The sequence below is a fragment of the Oryctolagus cuniculus genome, chromosome 2, assembly GCF_051225735.1.
Source record: "Oryctolagus cuniculus isolate XC-2025 breed Fujian yellow rabbit chromosome 2, ASM5122573v1, whole genome shotgun sequence".
Classification (NCBI taxonomy): domain Eukaryota; kingdom Metazoa; phylum Chordata; class Mammalia; order Lagomorpha; family Leporidae; genus Oryctolagus; species Oryctolagus cuniculus.
The window spans coordinates 153950285-153967438 of record NC_142868.1 but is presented as its reverse complement, the minus strand read 5'-3'; the positions used below and the strand labels follow the sequence as shown (position 1 = coordinate 153967438).

The 17154-nt window shown below is 38.5% G+C and overlaps 1 protein-coding gene across 9 annotated transcripts in view; it reads right to left on the bottom strand.

The window, feature by feature from the left end:
• Positions 1-17154, bottom strand: part of PSME4 (proteasome activator subunit 4) — a 102705-nt gene that overhangs the window by 43743 nt on the left and 41808 nt on the right. For all 9 annotated transcript variants that reach the window (XM_070069121.2, XM_051842888.3, XM_089327655.1 and 6 more), the window contains 10 exons: positions 16559-16745; positions 14635-14724; positions 12734-12798; positions 12438-12588; positions 8503-8601; positions 8184-8253; positions 7649-7716; positions 6115-6330; positions 5090-5247; positions 4163-4258 (listed from right to left, as the gene is read on the bottom strand). In XM_070069121.2, the coding sequence (XP_069925222.1) occupies positions 4163-4258; positions 5090-5247; positions 6115-6330; positions 7649-7716; positions 8184-8253; positions 8503-8601; positions 12438-12588; positions 12734-12798; positions 14635-14724; positions 16559-16745 (1200 nt within the window). The remainder of the gene's footprint in view (positions 1-4162; positions 4259-5089; positions 5248-6114; positions 6331-7648; positions 7717-8183; positions 8254-8502; positions 8602-12437; positions 12589-12733; positions 12799-14634; positions 14725-16558; positions 16746-17154) is intronic.

The window sequence follows — 17154 nt, the reverse complement described above, 5'->3', positions numbered from 1 at the left end:
CAGATCTATCAGAGGAAAGGGGGCACAAAGTAAAAAGAAATATTTTGAGATGAAAAGTGATGACTCCTCTACCTTGAGTAACCCTGTTTTTTTAGATGTTAGTTTTTTACATCCTGTGATAGCTGGTTAGACCTAAAAGGCTATTATATAGAGTGGACTGCAAAAGGAGAAATTAATGATGATTTCAGGAATAAAGGCAAGTGTCCAAAATTTCTGTGTGATCCTGAAAAGACAATCCAACTTCCACATCTAGAAGGGCAGAACCATGAGTATAAACTACGCCACAGATATTTCTCTTAAAACACTGAAAGTTGTAACAGCAAAATAGAGGTTCCATTTTAAGATTAATTCAGCAACTGTGATATTTGACAAAACTGCTAACTATTCAAATTGCTCTAAATTGAACTAAAAGAAAATTTACCCTTAAATGCCCTCAAGAACCTTACTATATACATTCTTTGAAACTGCAAAATTTATAGCTCCAACGTTTTTTCATAACCCTATATTGCCAAAGCCTCAAAAGTACAATGTGGATACCCTTAGGTAGATCATTTACCTTTATACTTAGGACTTAGCTTTTATTTTCTGTCAGTCTCTAATCACATAATACAGAAAATAGATTTTCACATTTAGTAGCCACTTCCCTGAACAATGACACATTAAGACCATCCTATATATTCTATTAAGAACTAAGTTAGATTTTCTTACAAGAGAACTCAGAAATAAACTACATTTCTATTTTTTCATCACCAGATTTTCCAGAAGACAAATACTATACACTACCAAATCATGCAGAGGGCAAACTTAATACTGAGTAATCTAACAAAAATAACTGTAGAAGCTACAGTATTTGACATAGTTGAGATTTATATAACAAAGAAATTTTTAAAAAATCATTTGAGTTGCTATGTGCTGGCATTTCAGGAAATGCATAGTGTATGATGAAACCAGAACCAAACTGAAACTAACAAGAGATACTATCCCAGGTGCCTTGTCTTACACTAAAGCATTCATCACAATTAAGCTTTCCCTTTTCTCTCCCATCTAGTACATTTTTCTCTATTTTCTATGGAGAAATATCCTAAACTAGAAGTTTTTTGGTTTTACATTTACTGGTTTCAAACTGCTGATATTCCCCGTGAATTAGGCTATGCGCAGATACTCCTTTTTCGTACTAACATGAATTCACACCACAGAAAAATGGAACCACCTGAGGCTTTTCAAATCAACTTAGATTTAGAAGATTTTAACAACCATTGATCTCTATTACATTAAGCATTTTAGGTATTTTGAAGGCATTTTGTTTTTGTTATTTTAATACTTTGGTGAGAATTCACCAGCTGCAAAAGTGTCAAAATGTTTTCTATGGGAAATAAACACAGGGGCCAGCGCTGTGATGTAGTAGGCTAAGTCTCTGCCTGCAGCATTGGCAACCCCTATGGATGTCAGTTCATATCCCAGCTGCTCCTCTTCTAATCCAGCTCTCTGCTTATGGCCTGGAAAAGCAGCAGAAGACGGCCCAAGTGCTTAGGCCCCTGCACCTGTGTCGGAGACCCAGAAGAAGCCACTGACTCCCAGCTTTGGCTAGGCCATTGCAGCTATTTGGGGAGTGAACCAGAAGATGGAAGACCTCTCTCTGTCTCTACCTCTGTCTGTAACTATACTACTCAAATAAATAAATAATTTTTTTTTTAAAAAAAGAAATAATACAAAAATTACATTTTACCAAAGTAAACTGAAATTTCAGATGAAGGTAATGTCAGCTATAACTGGAAAGAATTTTTAAAGAAACATTTAAAAGCTCAAGTAAAACTTTACAAATTTGCTTTCTTGGAATTTAAAGGCAAAGAGCTGCCCATTTATTCTAGTTCAACTTTGTGTAGAATTATCAGGAATGGATGTATCTAACTATAAAGAACCAGAAAAATAAGCATTATTCAATGATTTTTAAAAATTTCAGTTTTTGTCTTATTAGTATAGAATATTAAGTATATTAGGAAATACTTTATATTTTCATATTTAAATATATAAACTTTCTGTATTTATACTATCAAATATATTGTATGTTATCCTTATACAGTATTTACATTGATTTTTTACTCCAAATGTGAAAAGTCTGAAATAACATTTTTCAGTCTAATTTGCTTCCCTTTTAATTTTTCCAGGAAAAGCCTATAAGGATACTTTTAAGATTAATTTTACAGCTTATGCTACATAATATAGACTAACAATGTATTTATGTTCTATGGTATTCAAAAAAGTTTCATAATATATTCTTTTCCTTAATAAAAATGCCATTTCATTACAAAAAAAATCTAATTGGCTTTAAAATAATCAAATACACAGAACTCTTGCCAGGATGAACATATTTTCAAAGGAAAATCAGCAGTTTGGCTTTAATTCAGTATGATACTACACAATACAGAGCTCCATGTTGATATGAGCTATGAAGAAAACTGAAAAGCCCCCTGAGCCACTCCTCCAGCAGTGAACACTAATGATCACTCAATCCTGAACATGTTCCAGTATGAACAGTCATACATGCTGCTGTCCTAGATAAATGATTGGATGAAATGAGCACAATAATTAAACATCTTCAGGCAGAACTCAAATTTACTGATGTGCTAAATTTATTGAGTATAAAATCACTTTTTGAATGCCATAAAAGGATCAAGTTTTTATGGTGTGACTCTGCTAAGATCATGTTGGAAGGAGGAAATCAACAATTTCTTTAGGTCTCTAATTTTTAAATAGTCTAAAGTCAATGACTTCTTGCAAGAAATTAATTTTGGAAAATTTGCTCCTCTATCAAAACTATAAAACTGATAAAAAAAATTAAGTCTTTAAAAAGATTTCAGCAAAGTCCTCGGCAAACTTAAAACAGATTTTCTTACCTGAAATGACCCTACTTCTTCTTAAAGCTTAATAAGCAACCTAAAAAGTTCAATGGCTAGAAAGTTTTCACTGTGAAATAAGCAGGAATTATGGAAAAGTATGGCTCCAAGAATGACTACAAAATATGGAAAAGATAAGCAAGCCACATTTTTAAACTACCCCTTTAAGCTTTTCAAGATGGTTGCAGCATAAGCAAATAATTCTTCCGTTTGGGTCTTCTGAGGTGAAAGAAGGGTAACTGACTTTTTTATGTGGTTTCCATTAACTTATTCAGTAATGTGACATTAATGTTGAAAACAAAATGATCTTAGAATACTGAAATGAACCTTTACATAGTAAATTAAGCTTAAGTTGTTACGTACCGATCTCTCCCTAAAACAATTTTCTCAGCATAAATAACAGCAATGAATTAAACTGAGATATTCATTAAAATAATACCCTGAAAAACACTTAAAATCATGAAATCTATTTGGTAGCTTTAAAGAGTTCAAATTATTATGAACAATACTGAAGAAATTTTTTTAAAAAATTTCAGTTTTTCATTTGCTAAAGAATCCTAAATCTACATTAACTACAGAAAAAATACTCAAGTATTTTCTCTTTTTCTAAAAGAACAACATTTAACTTAACCTCAGTAAACTAACATATGAACTCGATATTGCCATATTTTTAGATTAACACCTAAAGTAACTCTATTCAGGTACCATATGGACATCTGAATAAAGCCTTTAAGTTTAAACTTCTAATTTTTTTTTTTTTTTTTTTTTTTTTTTGACAGGCAGAGTGGACAGTCAGAGAGAGAGACAGAGAGAAAGGTCTTCCTTTTGCCGTTGGTTCACCCTCCAATGGCCACCGCGCTGCGGCCAGCGCACCGCGCTGATCCGGAAGCCAGGAGCCAGGTACTTATCCTGGTCTCCCATGGGGTGCAGGGCCAAAGCACTTGGGCCATCCTCCACTGCACTCCCTGGCCACAGCAGAGAGCTGGCCTGGAAGAGGGGCAACCGGGACAGAATCCGGCGCCCCAACCGGGACTAGAACCCTGTGTGCCGGTGCCGCTAGGTGGAGGATTAGCCTATTGAGCCGCGGCGCCGGCTCTAAACTTCTAATTTTTGCAAGTACTTCTGACCTAACAATGACAATAAAAAGGTTGAAGTGATACAGAAACAACAGCAATAGTGAAACCAGTTAAGTAACTTACTGAGTAAGACTTAAAATATATACCAAAAAGCAAAATAGTAAAATATGTAGAGTAGTCATTTTTACTTACAAGTTGGTAACTGGCTCTCCTTTCAACGGAGGTAGGAGGTTTCCTGAGCCAATTAAACAGTTGTGCACTATGGTCAAACTCTGTAGAATATCATCTCTAGAAAAGATGTTTCCGTATTTTAGATTTCTAATCTCCATTTAACAAGACTTTAGAGGCTAGGACAAGGTAAAAATACTTCACAAAGAGAATATACAAAATTAAGGCAAAGAAACAGTGTACCATCTCAATAATATAGGGTCACTAGAGATCATTATTACTAATATCAAACCTATTTACATTTAATCAGATTCTAAATAATAAACCACAATAGAAATTCTCCTTGTGAAGCAATTCTGAATTGCTTTTACCACAATCACTACCATGTACAAAAAGGGAAAATAGTGTGTTTCTACCAAGTCCATTCCTTCTGAATTTGCTTATTAAAGACTTCTGGTACATACTAATTTTCTTACTATTATTTCAGAAATAAAGATTCAAACTATAAAAACCTAATGCTTTCAAATAACTATTTTTTGCTAAACACCCAAGGGACTCAATAAAACAACCTCCTAGAGATATTTCCTTAAGTAACATAAAGATCACCAAAGTGAATTACTAAAAAGAAACAGCCTAAAAAAAAAATCTGAGTCTAGTAAAACAAGAGTTTCTTTCAAAGGGGCATACCTATATATACTTTCCAAAAGATACACAAGAGAAATAGAAGTAGGAGACAGTTTCTCCTAGAAATGGCACGAAAAATCCCAGTTTTTCTACTTAAAATATCTAAATGTTGTAATACTGTCAACAAAATTTGACAAAGGATTTTCTAAGCGTATTATGGCAGATTTTCAAATCACACATTGAAAAAAATATATATGCTAGAGATTAAAGGCACAAAAAACTGTTTAGCCAGCAACCAAATGACACTGATTATAAAAGAAAACTAACCTAGACATTTCAAGTTCTCCATCCCCACAATGTTGGAGTTTCGTGAGCTCAGGCTGAAGAAAAGAGTCCAACACATAGAAGGCGAAAGACACTTCTTCTTCTGAAGGAACATGCCACTGAATTCCAAGATTCCACAAGTCCCCAGGTTTACCCCAGTCCTAGAGAAGAAGAGCAACTGTTTTACAAGTTGAGACATGGAAAAGAACACACATATACAATGTAAAAGGTTCCACAGGAATGTGTAAATAACACAAACCTAATTTAGCAAATAACATGTAAAAAAGTGACATAAAAAACTACTACTCCTTCATTGTCACTCCTGGAAAGTTTCCCTGAAAAGCCAGTCAATGAGTACACTTTAACAGTGCAACATGACAGTAAGTTTACATGAGGCTATTTAACTTAGCAATAAAATTATATGGAACTAAAGAGGTTAGATATGGCATACAATTTGTTTTACATGCAAATAGAAAAGAAATCCTGAGTTTTAGCTCCACACAAAGTCATACAGTATAAATATAATACATTCTAATAATAGTTGTTTTTTTTTTGTTTTTTTGTTTTTTTGACAGGCAGAGTGGACAGTGAGAGAGAAGACAGAGAGAAAGGTCTTCCTTTGCCGTTGGTTCACCCTCCAATGGCCGCCGCTGCCAACGCACTGCGGCCGGTGCACCGCGCTGATCCAATGGCAGGAGCCAGGTACTTATTCTGGTCTCCCATGGGGTGCAGGGCCCAAGCACTTGGGCCATCCTCAACTGCACTCCCTGGCCACAGCAGAGAGCTGGCCTGGAAGAGGGACAACCGGGACAGAATCCGGCGCCCCGACCAGGACTAGAACCCGATGTGCCGGTGCCACAAGGCAGAGGATTAGCCTAGTGAGCCGTGGCACCAGCTTAATAATAGTTTTAATAGTATACCTTAAAAAACCAAACTGGCTTCTTTAAACAAAACAAGAAAAAATATTTGAATCTCTTAGAAAAGGAACCCAATATATCCATGAATACTGAATTATTGAAAATGCTTGCCTTGATAGGAAAGTATTCAGAGGGAGGCTTGTCAAAGCCTCCTGGCACACTGCAGTATTCTGTAGGGTAGATAAGTGTAGTAGAACGAAGAAGATGATGCAAAAGGTTACAAGACAGAGTGTAACCCTGCTTACAGGTTAAATGTAGGGTTCTTTGGAGAATCTTTACAAGCTGCTCCCTATAAAGAAGCAACTTCTTCCCATCTACTCGAGTAATCTAAAAAGAAAAAAATTAGGTGGGGATGTTATAATTAAAAGATCAAGAATCAATAATCAATACAAAGTTCCATGTATGGCTACTGAGGTATATACTAAAATAGTATTTTTAAAAATAACTTCAACTTATTTTACAATTATTAATTATGTTCTAATAACTGTTTTTAAAGTGAAAACACATTTTCTGAGTTATGTTTTCATGTACCACAGTAACAAAGTTTTCAAAGGAATGTTATCTCCTTAAACAGACAAAATTAAATTCTTGACTAATTTCTTTTCTTTTTTGTTTTTAAAGATTTCTATTTAGTTGAAAGGCAGAGTTACAGAGAGAGAGGGCAAGACAGAGACAGAGACCTTCTATCCATTGATTCTCTCCCCAATGGCTGCAATGGCCAGGGCTGGGCCAGAGCGGAGCCAGGAGCCAGGAGCCTCCTTAGGGTCTCCCATGTGGGTGCAGGGGGCCAAGCAGTTGAGACACGCTCTGCTACTTTCCCAGGCACATTAGCATGGACCTGGACTATACACAGAGCACCTGAGACTAGAACCTGGCATTGCAGGCTGCAAATTCACCCACTATGCCACAACACTAGCCCCAAATTATGGACTAATTTCATAAAAGAAAATAAAGTTTGACTGATGGCCAAATTTAAAATGTAGATGGAAAAAATTCCCAATTATAAGCTTTCAATTAATGTTACTCACATTAAAATTAATCTGTAAAAAAATCAAGAAGATAGTTGGACATGTAGTAATCAACAATTACCATGCTCCTTTGATTTCTCTGAACACAAGAGTATGAGAAATTCTCACATTCTGCAGGCATAAACCAATTTTCAAAATTTTTATGTTTTAGCCCTTTGTCAGAAAGGGTTAAATACTTTTTTTTCTTTTTATAAACTTCTAATTCTGTCTTCCCACCAACATATTTTTTTAAGATTTATTTATTTATTTGAAAAGCAGAGTGACAGAGAGGGAGGGAGAGAAAAAGAGAAAGAGGTCTTTCATCCTCTGGTTCACTCCCCAAATCTGCCAGGGCTGTGCAGTCTGAAGGCGGGAGCCTGGAACTCCATCTGGGTCTTCCCTGTGATTGGCAGGAGTCAAGTATTTGGGCCATCCTCTGCTTCTTTCCCAGACACATTAGCAGAGAGATGGATCAGAAACCAGCAGTTGAGACTCAAACCAGTACTCTGTTACGGGATACCAGTGTCACAAGCCACAGCTTTAACCCACAGTACCATAATATCAGCCCCATGGGGTAAATCTTAAGACCAAGTAACATTCTCATATTAGTATTTTCTTAATCCAAAGATTTACAATACCTCAGACAAAAGTTGAAGATTCCATAGTAACTCCTTATCTAACTCTTCTTCATTCAATACATCATCATCTAAAAATGGCAAAATATTATCAGGGAGAAAAGCTACACATTCAACTAAAAATATCCATATTTAGTATTTCTATTTAATATTTCTAATGCTGAGAAAAGTCTCTTTAAGAGAGACTTTTCATTTCTTCTTTATGAAGGAGAACTGGCTTCAACAGGAGGGGGAAATTCAATTTTCAAGAAAATAAGCCTATGAGCAAGGATTTCTGCTCCCCTACATTGCATGAAATAAATGTTATTTTTGAAGGTACTCTCTATAGAGGATTTTTGTATGAAAGTATCAATATAATCAATTAAAATTTCTAAGCTACCAGTTACCCTGGATGCTATCTCTTTTAGGGGTAATTCCAATCCCCTGCAAAACTGTTTAAGTAAAACACTGCACAGTTTAATGAGTCTATTGTCATTAACAAACTTCTAAAAACCAAGAAAAAAATTTTACCTAAAATTGTAAAGACCTTTTGACTTACTTGTTGTTAGCTGAGTTATAACACTGCAGCAGTGTGGTACAAAAAGCTTCAGAGCTTCTTCTGGGCAGCACTGAAAACATGTTTGTATAAATTAGGTTCTTTTGAAAAGGCAAATATTGAACACTCACAAAACATATACTAGTACTATTTTCGGTAGTGAATAAAAATTGTGTAGTTAAAGTATAACAAGAATATAACATCTGATGTATAGAAATAACAAAGAATGAAAAAAATAACAAGTATAATGTCTGAAATAATTTGCTGTATAGACATGTTAGTTACTGAGTCATTAACTGATTTTTAAAAAAACACAACTCACCTTTACAGCAGCACGGCACATGTCTGCAACCATGCGGCCTGCTACTCTTGTTTCAAATATATGTGAAATAGAAAAATTAAAAACCTTCTGAAGGGCTACCTGTTAAGAAACATAAGGAGAAAGTTCAATCAGCATTTTTTAGACAACTAAACAAGTTATTGACCAGAAAAGAAAATGATGAACATTCAGCACATACCCAAAATAACCAAGTAATTTTTAACCATATGCTTTTATTAGGATTTGCTTGTTAAATTTGCATTTGGGTCTACAATCTTCACAGCTGATCTAACTTTAAACATCTGATGTACAGGATTTACTTAGTACAGAAACCTACTCAAAAAATTGTAGCTGGTGGACACAAATTGCTTTTTAATTATCTTGTTGGTTAATCCAATTTAATAAAGTGATTTTTAAAGAGTATTTAAGACTTATAATTGTCAATCTAGTAACTAAAAACAATTATTCCAACCCTAAAAGACTTTAAGCAGTCTATTTAATTTCATGATCATGCAGATTTTTAACTCACTTGGTGAATGAAAGAATGAGGTCTTAACCTGGGTTAACAATCATAGTTTTCAATAAACAACTTTCAGTTAAACAAGAGATGATTAATGTTCATTTTTTAAACATAGACAAATAGTTCACATAGCTATAAGGCAATTTAGCTTTATTTAAACTTATTTATTTGACAAACAAAAAGGGAGACAGAGGGGGCGACCATCCTCAGCGGCTCACTCCCCAAATGCCTCAGGTGGCCAGTGCTGGGCTGACTCCAAAGCTAGGAACTCAATCCAAGTCTTCTCACACGGATGGCAAAAACTCAATTACTACAGATATCATCACTGCCTCCCATATTCTGCACTGGAAGCTGGAGTCAGGTATTGAATCCAGGTACTCCAATATGGGATGCAAGTGTCTTAACTACTACACCAAGTGCCGGACTGCCAGTCTAACTTTTAACCAGTATTAATATATTTAACAGTGATAATATCACATGAAGGGATAAGAAACATAAATAAAATGTGGTGTTAAAAATCATAGATCATACTGTACATGGCTGGCGCCATGGCTCACTAGGCTAATCCTCCGCCTGCGGCGCCAGTACCCAGGGTTCTAGTCCCAGTTGGGGCGCCGGGTTTTGTCCTGGTTGCTCCTCTTCCTGTCCAGCTCTCTGCTGTGGCCCAGGAAGGCAGTGGAGGATGGCCCAAGTGCTCAGGCCCTGCACCCGCATGGGAGACCAGGAGAAGCACCTGGCTCCTGGCTTCGGATGGGCACAGCACACCGGCCACAGTGTGCCGGCTATGGCGGCCATTTTGGGGGGTGAACCAATGGAAAAAAGGAAGACCTTTCTCTCTGTCTCTCACTAATTCTGCCTGTCAAAAAGAAATCATACTGTACCTAAAAAGTACCAACCAGTATCAGATAAATTAATGTTCATCAAATGCCTTTATGAAAACAACTTTTTTTTTAAATTTATTTGACAGGTAGAGTTATAGACAATGAGAGAGAGAAAGAGAGACAGACAGAGATAGATAAAGGTCTTCCTTCCGTTGGTTCACTCCCCAAATAGCCGCCACGGCCTGCGCTGCACCTGATCCCAAGGCAGGAGCCAGGTGCTTCTTCTTGGTCTCTCATGCACGTGCAGGGGCCCAAGCACTTGAGCCATCCCCCACTGCCCTCCATGGCCAGAGCAAAGAGCTGGACTGGAAGAAGAGCAACCAGGACTAGAACCCCTGCACCCATATGGGATGCTGGCGCCGCAGGTGGAGGATTAACCAAGTGAGCCACGGTGCCGGCCCTGAGAACAACTATTTCTAACCCTTCACAATTAGCCAGACTGATACTGATATATTTAGGATTTTTTTTTTTTTAAAGATTTATTTATTTACTTGAAAGGCAGAGTTTCAAAGAGATGGAGGGAAAGAGAGAGGTCTTTTATCCACTGGTTCACTCCCAAGATGACTGAAACAGCCAAAGCTGAGCTGGTCCAAAGCCAGGAAGCAGGAGCTTCCTCTAGACCTCCCTGTGGGTGCAGGGACCCAAGCATCTGGGCAATCTTCTGCTGCTTTCCCAGGTACATTAGCACAGAGCTGATCTGAAGTGGAACAGCCAGGACTTAAACCAGCACCCAAATGGCATGTTGGGCCCCAGGTGATGCCTTACCCATACGCCACAGCATCAGCCCCTAGGATTTAATTTCTATCATGTGAAAACATAAACGGGGGCATCCATTGTGCAAACATCCCATATTGGAGTGCTGGTTCAAGCCCAGCTACTCTGTTTCTGATCTAGCTCTTTTCTGGAAAAAAAGCAGATGATGGTCCAAGTAGCCGGGCCCCTGTCTCCCACGTGTGAGATCCAGCAAAGTGGCAGGCTGCTGGATTCAGCTTGGCCTAACACTATCCATTGTAGCCATTTGGCTAATGAACTAGCAGTTGGAAGATCGATCTCTTTCTTTCACTGTCTTTAAAACTCCCAAACATCTCTCCCAGATAATTATTTTAATTGTAAAATTTCACAATAATTTCTTGTTACTTGCAGCAGTTAGGTTCTACAGTTGCCGTGAACATGCAGTTAGCAAATACTGAACCACTGTTGTTAAGGGAAATACAGGATTAGGTTCCTGTGAACCTCTGGTCACAATATGGTTAACAATTGATGGGTACATAACCTTGTTTTAAGTGTGTTTGTTTACTGACAACTTTTTAAAAAATTTAGTTTTTATTTATTTGAAAGGCAGAGTTACAGAGAGGGCAAGGAGGGGAGAGAGACAGCGAGAGATCTTCTATCTGCTTGTTCACTCCCCAAGTGGCCACAACAGCGGGGGGGCTGGGCCAGGCTGAAGCCAGGGGCCAGGAGCTTCTTCCAGGTCTCCCACATGGGTGCAGGAGCCCAAGCACTTGGGTGGTCCTCTACTCCTAGGTGCATTTGCAGGGAGCCAGAGCAAAAGTGGAGCAGCAGGGATTTGACCAGTTCCCACATGGATGCCACTGCTGCAGGCAGTGGCTTAACCCATATACCACACAGCACAGCACAGGCCCTGACAACTTTTTATTTTTTTTTAAAGATTTCATTTATTTGAAAGGCAGAGCTACAGAGACAGCATAGGAGAGAGCGAGACCCTTCATAAGCTGGCCCACTTCCCAGATGGCCAAAACAGCCAGTAGTTTCTTCCCTGTTTCCCAGATGGACAGCAGGGGCCCATGGATTTGGCTATCTTTCCACCGCTTTTCCAGGCACATCAGCAGGCAGCTAGAATGGAAGTGGAATATTCAGGAATGGAACCAGTATCCATATGGAACACTTGAATTAGAGGCAGAGGCTTTACCTGCCACATGCCAGCCCGTATAGACAACTTTTAACATATTTTTGATTCATTAACATTGAACACAGAGTCAACAGCACTGTAACTCCTATTTGATAAATCTTGACACAGCCCAATTCTTTTAAGCTTAGAAACATTAGCCCTCACTTAAACATTAACCTTTTGGGGATCTACTTTTAATATGTTTTAAATAGTGAAATCATCAATGAAAAGAACACAAGTTTGAAAAAGGAGGCAGTGAACAGATCACAAAAAGGACACTTGTTTAGGAACAGTGGAACAAGAAAGCAGAGTGCCTGCTACCTTGTTCCACCTCAGCTGGGAATATGTGCATCAGGTAACTCAAGCTTTTGGCCACTCCACTGTTGTTCTAATAAAAGCATTGACTTTTGGGGCTACTAATAAATTTGTGCAAGTAAGTGCATATGAAAATAAAGAATTTATGAATAATGAGGCTCAAGTGCATATCCTTTTTAATCTTTAGTATGGCTAGAAAGGATAAACAGACATGATATGATATACACACTTGAACTAACCTAAAATTCAATTTTAAGACATTAAATAAAACCAAAAGACTGGAAGTTAATTTTTTGTAGCAACACTCTCTTACCATAAATATTTCTTTGGAACATTGTGTGAGGATTGTACTAAATGTAGAAGACAGACCTAATTCGACCAAACTCTCCAAGTGAGTCATTTTTTCAGTTTCTGTTTCTTCTCTTGTTTGCTCCAATGTGCTACTTTCTATAAGTCCAAAGCATCTAAATAATCCAAACAAAGTACAATTTTAGCAACTAAAAACGGCTAATTGAGGTCACGACAACACAGGGAGAAAACCAGAGGTAATAGGACAGGACATTCATTTTCTTGAATAAAAGACAGGACAGATCTGGGCTACAAGCTCACCTGTCCATAAACTGTAAGACGAAATCCTCAAATTCAGCTGTGGCTGAACAAAGTTCTCGTTCTACCTGTAACAAACAAATAGACAAATAGACAAAAATTATGAAAAGCTTTATATTTTACTCAACTAATAATAAGTTATCATCTGACAAATGAATCTAACAGTAAATTCTATTGGGTACTGTGACAAAGAGCATTATCACTGCAAAATTATTTAGAACTTGATCTGATCTACTATGTTCTTAGGATCAAAATAAACAATACGTCAAAAAGCTACCAACAGAGAACTATCTTTATTGTCAATTAAGTTTTCAAAATGCTGGTATATATGTAAAGATCAAAATCTCATTACTGGGGCCGGCACTGTGTTGTAGCAGGTAAAGCCACTGCCTGCAGTGCTGACACACCATATGGACTACAGTTCGGTCCTAGTTGCTCCAATTCTGAATCCAGCTCTCTGTTATGACCTGGGGAAACAGTAGAAGATGGCCCAACTCCTTGGGCCCCTGCACCATGTGGGAGACCTGGAAAAAGCTCCTGGCTACTGGCTTTGGATCGGTGCAGCTCCGGCCATGGTGGCCAATGTGGAATGAACCAGTGGATCGAAGAACTCTCTGCCTCTCCTTATCTCTCTGTGTAGCTCTTTCAAATAACTAACAAATCTTTTATAAAACAAAAATGTCATTACTTAAACACCCAAATAATGAAAATCAGGAAAAAACATTTTTGCAATAGAGAACAATAAATAAAATGAAGTATCTAAGTAAGTTATTTTGATGGATATGCCACAATAGTTTTAACAGAACTAGAAAGAAATGAAGAAAATCTCTTCATGGCAGGCGCCGCGGCTCACTTGGCTAATCCTCAGCCTGTGGCGCCGGCACCCAGGGTTCTAGTCCCAGTTGGGGCGCCGGATTCTGTCCCGGTTGCTCCTCTTCCAGGCCAGCTCTCTGCTGTGGCCTGGGAAGGCAGTGGAGGATGGCCCAAATCCTTGGGCCCTGCACCCGCATAAGAGACCAGGAGGAACCACCTGCCTCCTGGCTTCGGATCGGCACAGCGCGCCGGCCGTAGCAGCAATTTGGGGGGTGAACCAATGGAAGGAAGACCTTTCTCTCTGTCTCTCTCTCACTGTCTAACTCTGCCTGTCAAGAAAAGAAAAAGAAAATCTCTATTCATTCTATCAATCCCCAGACAGATGTATTCGCACTATATCATGATGGATACCACTTCTGCTTAACAACACACTTTTCACTGAGAAGTGAAACGAAATTGAAATACTCCTCCAGGTGTCAGCTGTTTATAGTATTGGCCTACTTTTGATCTGGCTGTGGTGAGTGTTTTATACACAATCTTACCAACGAAGGCCTGGCTTTCCATTTGTATCATTCTAATCACAAAACAGTAACTTTATTTTATAGAATCTATTCAAAGTTGTTTTTAAACTATGACATATTACTGTGCATATAAAGTAATGATTAGGGCCGGCGCCGTCGCTCAATAGGCTAATCCTCTGCCTTGCGGTGCCGGCACACTGGGTTCTAGTCCCAGTCGGGGCGCCGGATTCTGTCCCGGTTGCCCCTCTTCCAGGCCAGCTCTCTGCTGTGGCCCGGGAGGGCAGTGGAGGATGGCCCAAGTCCTTGGGCCCTGCACCCCATGGGAGACCAGGAGAAGCACCTGGCTCCTGGCTTCGGATCAGCGCAGTGTGCTGGCCGCAGCACGGCGGCCATTGGAGGGTGAACCAACGGCAAAAGGAAGACCTTTCTCTCTGTCTCTCTCTCACTGTCCACTCTGCCTGTCAAAATAAATAAATAAATAAATAAATAAATAAATAAATAAAGTAATGATTAGAATTTGGGGAAAAAAACAACTTGGTTAACCATTTGATAACCAGAAAATATCCTTACTTCTGTGAGGTCATTTCTTTCTTGTAGTACAGATGAACAATCCACTAAAGGCACCAGAGTAGAAAATGTTGCTATAAACTGGAATGTGATCTACAGGAAGATGCAAAGGATTTTCCATGTTACTTAATTCTCATTCAATACATGTATACCATAAACTACAATAAAGTATCCAAATAAATTATTTTGAGGGAAATTCCAAAATCTTTATATATTTCCTCTGGAATTAAACATTTATATATTCCTCATGATTAACTAGATTTTGCTTTAATAATGAAATTATAGTGGGGCTGGCACTGTGTTATAGTGGGTAAAACCACCACCTGCAGTGCTGGCATCCCATATGGGCACTGGTTTGAGTCCCGGCTGCTCCACTTCGGATCAAGTTCTCTGCTATGGCCTGGGAAAGCAGTAGAGGATGGCCCAAGTGCTTGGCTCCCTGCATCCACATGGGAGACCCGGAAGAAGTTCCTGGCTCCTGGGTTTGGATCAGCCCAGCTCCAGATGTTGCTACCATTTGGGGAGTGAACCAGCAGATGGAGGACCTCTCTCTGCCTCTCTGTAACTCTGCTTTTTCAAATAAATAAATTTAAAAAATGAAATTATAGTGAATTTGTTTTCATACACTTATCTGTTAGATTTCTTTTTTTTATTAAAGATTTTATTTACTTATTTGAGAGGTAGAGTTACAGACAGTGAGAGGTAGAGACAGAGAAAGGTCTTCCTTCCATTGATTCATTTCCCAAATAGCTGCAATGGACAGGGCTGCACCGATCTGGAGGCAGGAGCTTCTTCCTGGTCTCTCATACAGGTGCAGTGGCCCAAGGATTTTGGCCATCTTCTACTGCTTTCCCACGCCATAGCAGAGAGCTGGATTGGAAGAGGAGCAGCCAGGACTAGAACCGGCGCCCATATGGGATGCCCGCTCCACAGGTGGAGGATTAACCTACTGCTCCACGGTGTTGGCCCCCTTATCTGTTAAAATTTCAACACAAAGTTTTCTAACTTTTTGTCAATTATAAGTTACTCTGTCTACCACCTAAAAATTTCACAGGAAATAAGATTAAACAGAAACTGCTAGGGGTCGGCACTGTGGCATAGCAGGTAAAGCTGCCACTTGTAGTGTCGGCATCCCCTATGGGCGCCGGTTGAGTCTCCACTGCTCCACATACGATCCAGCTCACTGCTAATGCTCCTGGGAAAGCAGCAGAGGGTGGCCCAAGTCCTTGGGACGCTGCACCCATGTGGGAGACCCAGAATAAGCTCCAGGCTCCTGGCTTCATATCAGATTGGCCCAGCTCTGGTCATTTTGGGCATTTGGGGACTAAACCAGCGGATGGAAGAACTTTATCACTGCCTGTCTATAACTCTGCCTTTCAAATAAGTAACTAAGAAAGACAAAGACAGAAACAGGAGAGAGAAAGGAGAAAGAAGAAAGGAAAGGAGGAAAGCAAGGAAGGAAGGACGGAAGGAAGGAACTAACTGCTAATGCAGAAGCTACAGACTAGATAAGAGGGAAGATGAACAAAGTGGTAAGTCCAAGAAGACATGTACAAACAGGATCTGATATATTACATACATCTAGTAACTGTTCATCACATCCTCTTGCAGTAGATAAAAGGAAGTGCAAATGATCATATACTATGATTTTTATCATATGCATTTAAGAAAAATAGTAATGAGCTTTAAGGCATCATATGATCACTAAATACATACAGGTTATATATATCAATTTACTTTTAAAGGAAGGCATTATACAGAGCAGTTGCCCACAGAACTAAAATTAATATCTAGAAACAATCTGTGTTACCATTTAGCAGATTTTATATTGAACTGTATTCTAGAGTATTTTTAAGAGAAATTAAAAACATGTCCATTAACAGAATTAAAACTTCAAAACAACAAATTAAACCATCAATACACTTACCATGCATTTACTAAAGTCATTTGGATCCACCCCAGGCAATGCTCTCATCAACAGAGGTAGCATGTGTGTTGGACCTTCAGGAAACCACCTGCCCCCTGATACCAAGCTGCGGGCTACTCCAATTACACAACTTAAAGTAGCTGTGAGCTGGTGAGGTTCTGTTAATGTCTCTAGTGCAGGGTATGTTCTACAGGTTGAAAACAAAATTTTAAAACATTAAATATAATAAATTCATAAGTTGCAATTTCATTTAAAGATTTACGGTCAGCACAAGAATTTAGATGATGAAAAGGTATATCAAGACTATTGCATGCCTCTCCAACCCCTTGCTATCTTGCTACCTTTCTCCATGCAAAATCCACAGTGACAAAGGGCATAAACTTGTAGACTGCGTTACTTGTATTATACTATTTGCATCATACTAATCCGATGGCCAGTGAATGCTAAATTATCAGGAATAATAAACTACAAATAATCTTCCATTTCATAGGAAAAACAATCTCAGGAAAAAAGCTGAAATTCCTCCTATTGCATAATTTTCAAAACGATTTGTCTTTTAAAATTGCAAATCAGTTATCAGAATATTCCTAACCCCA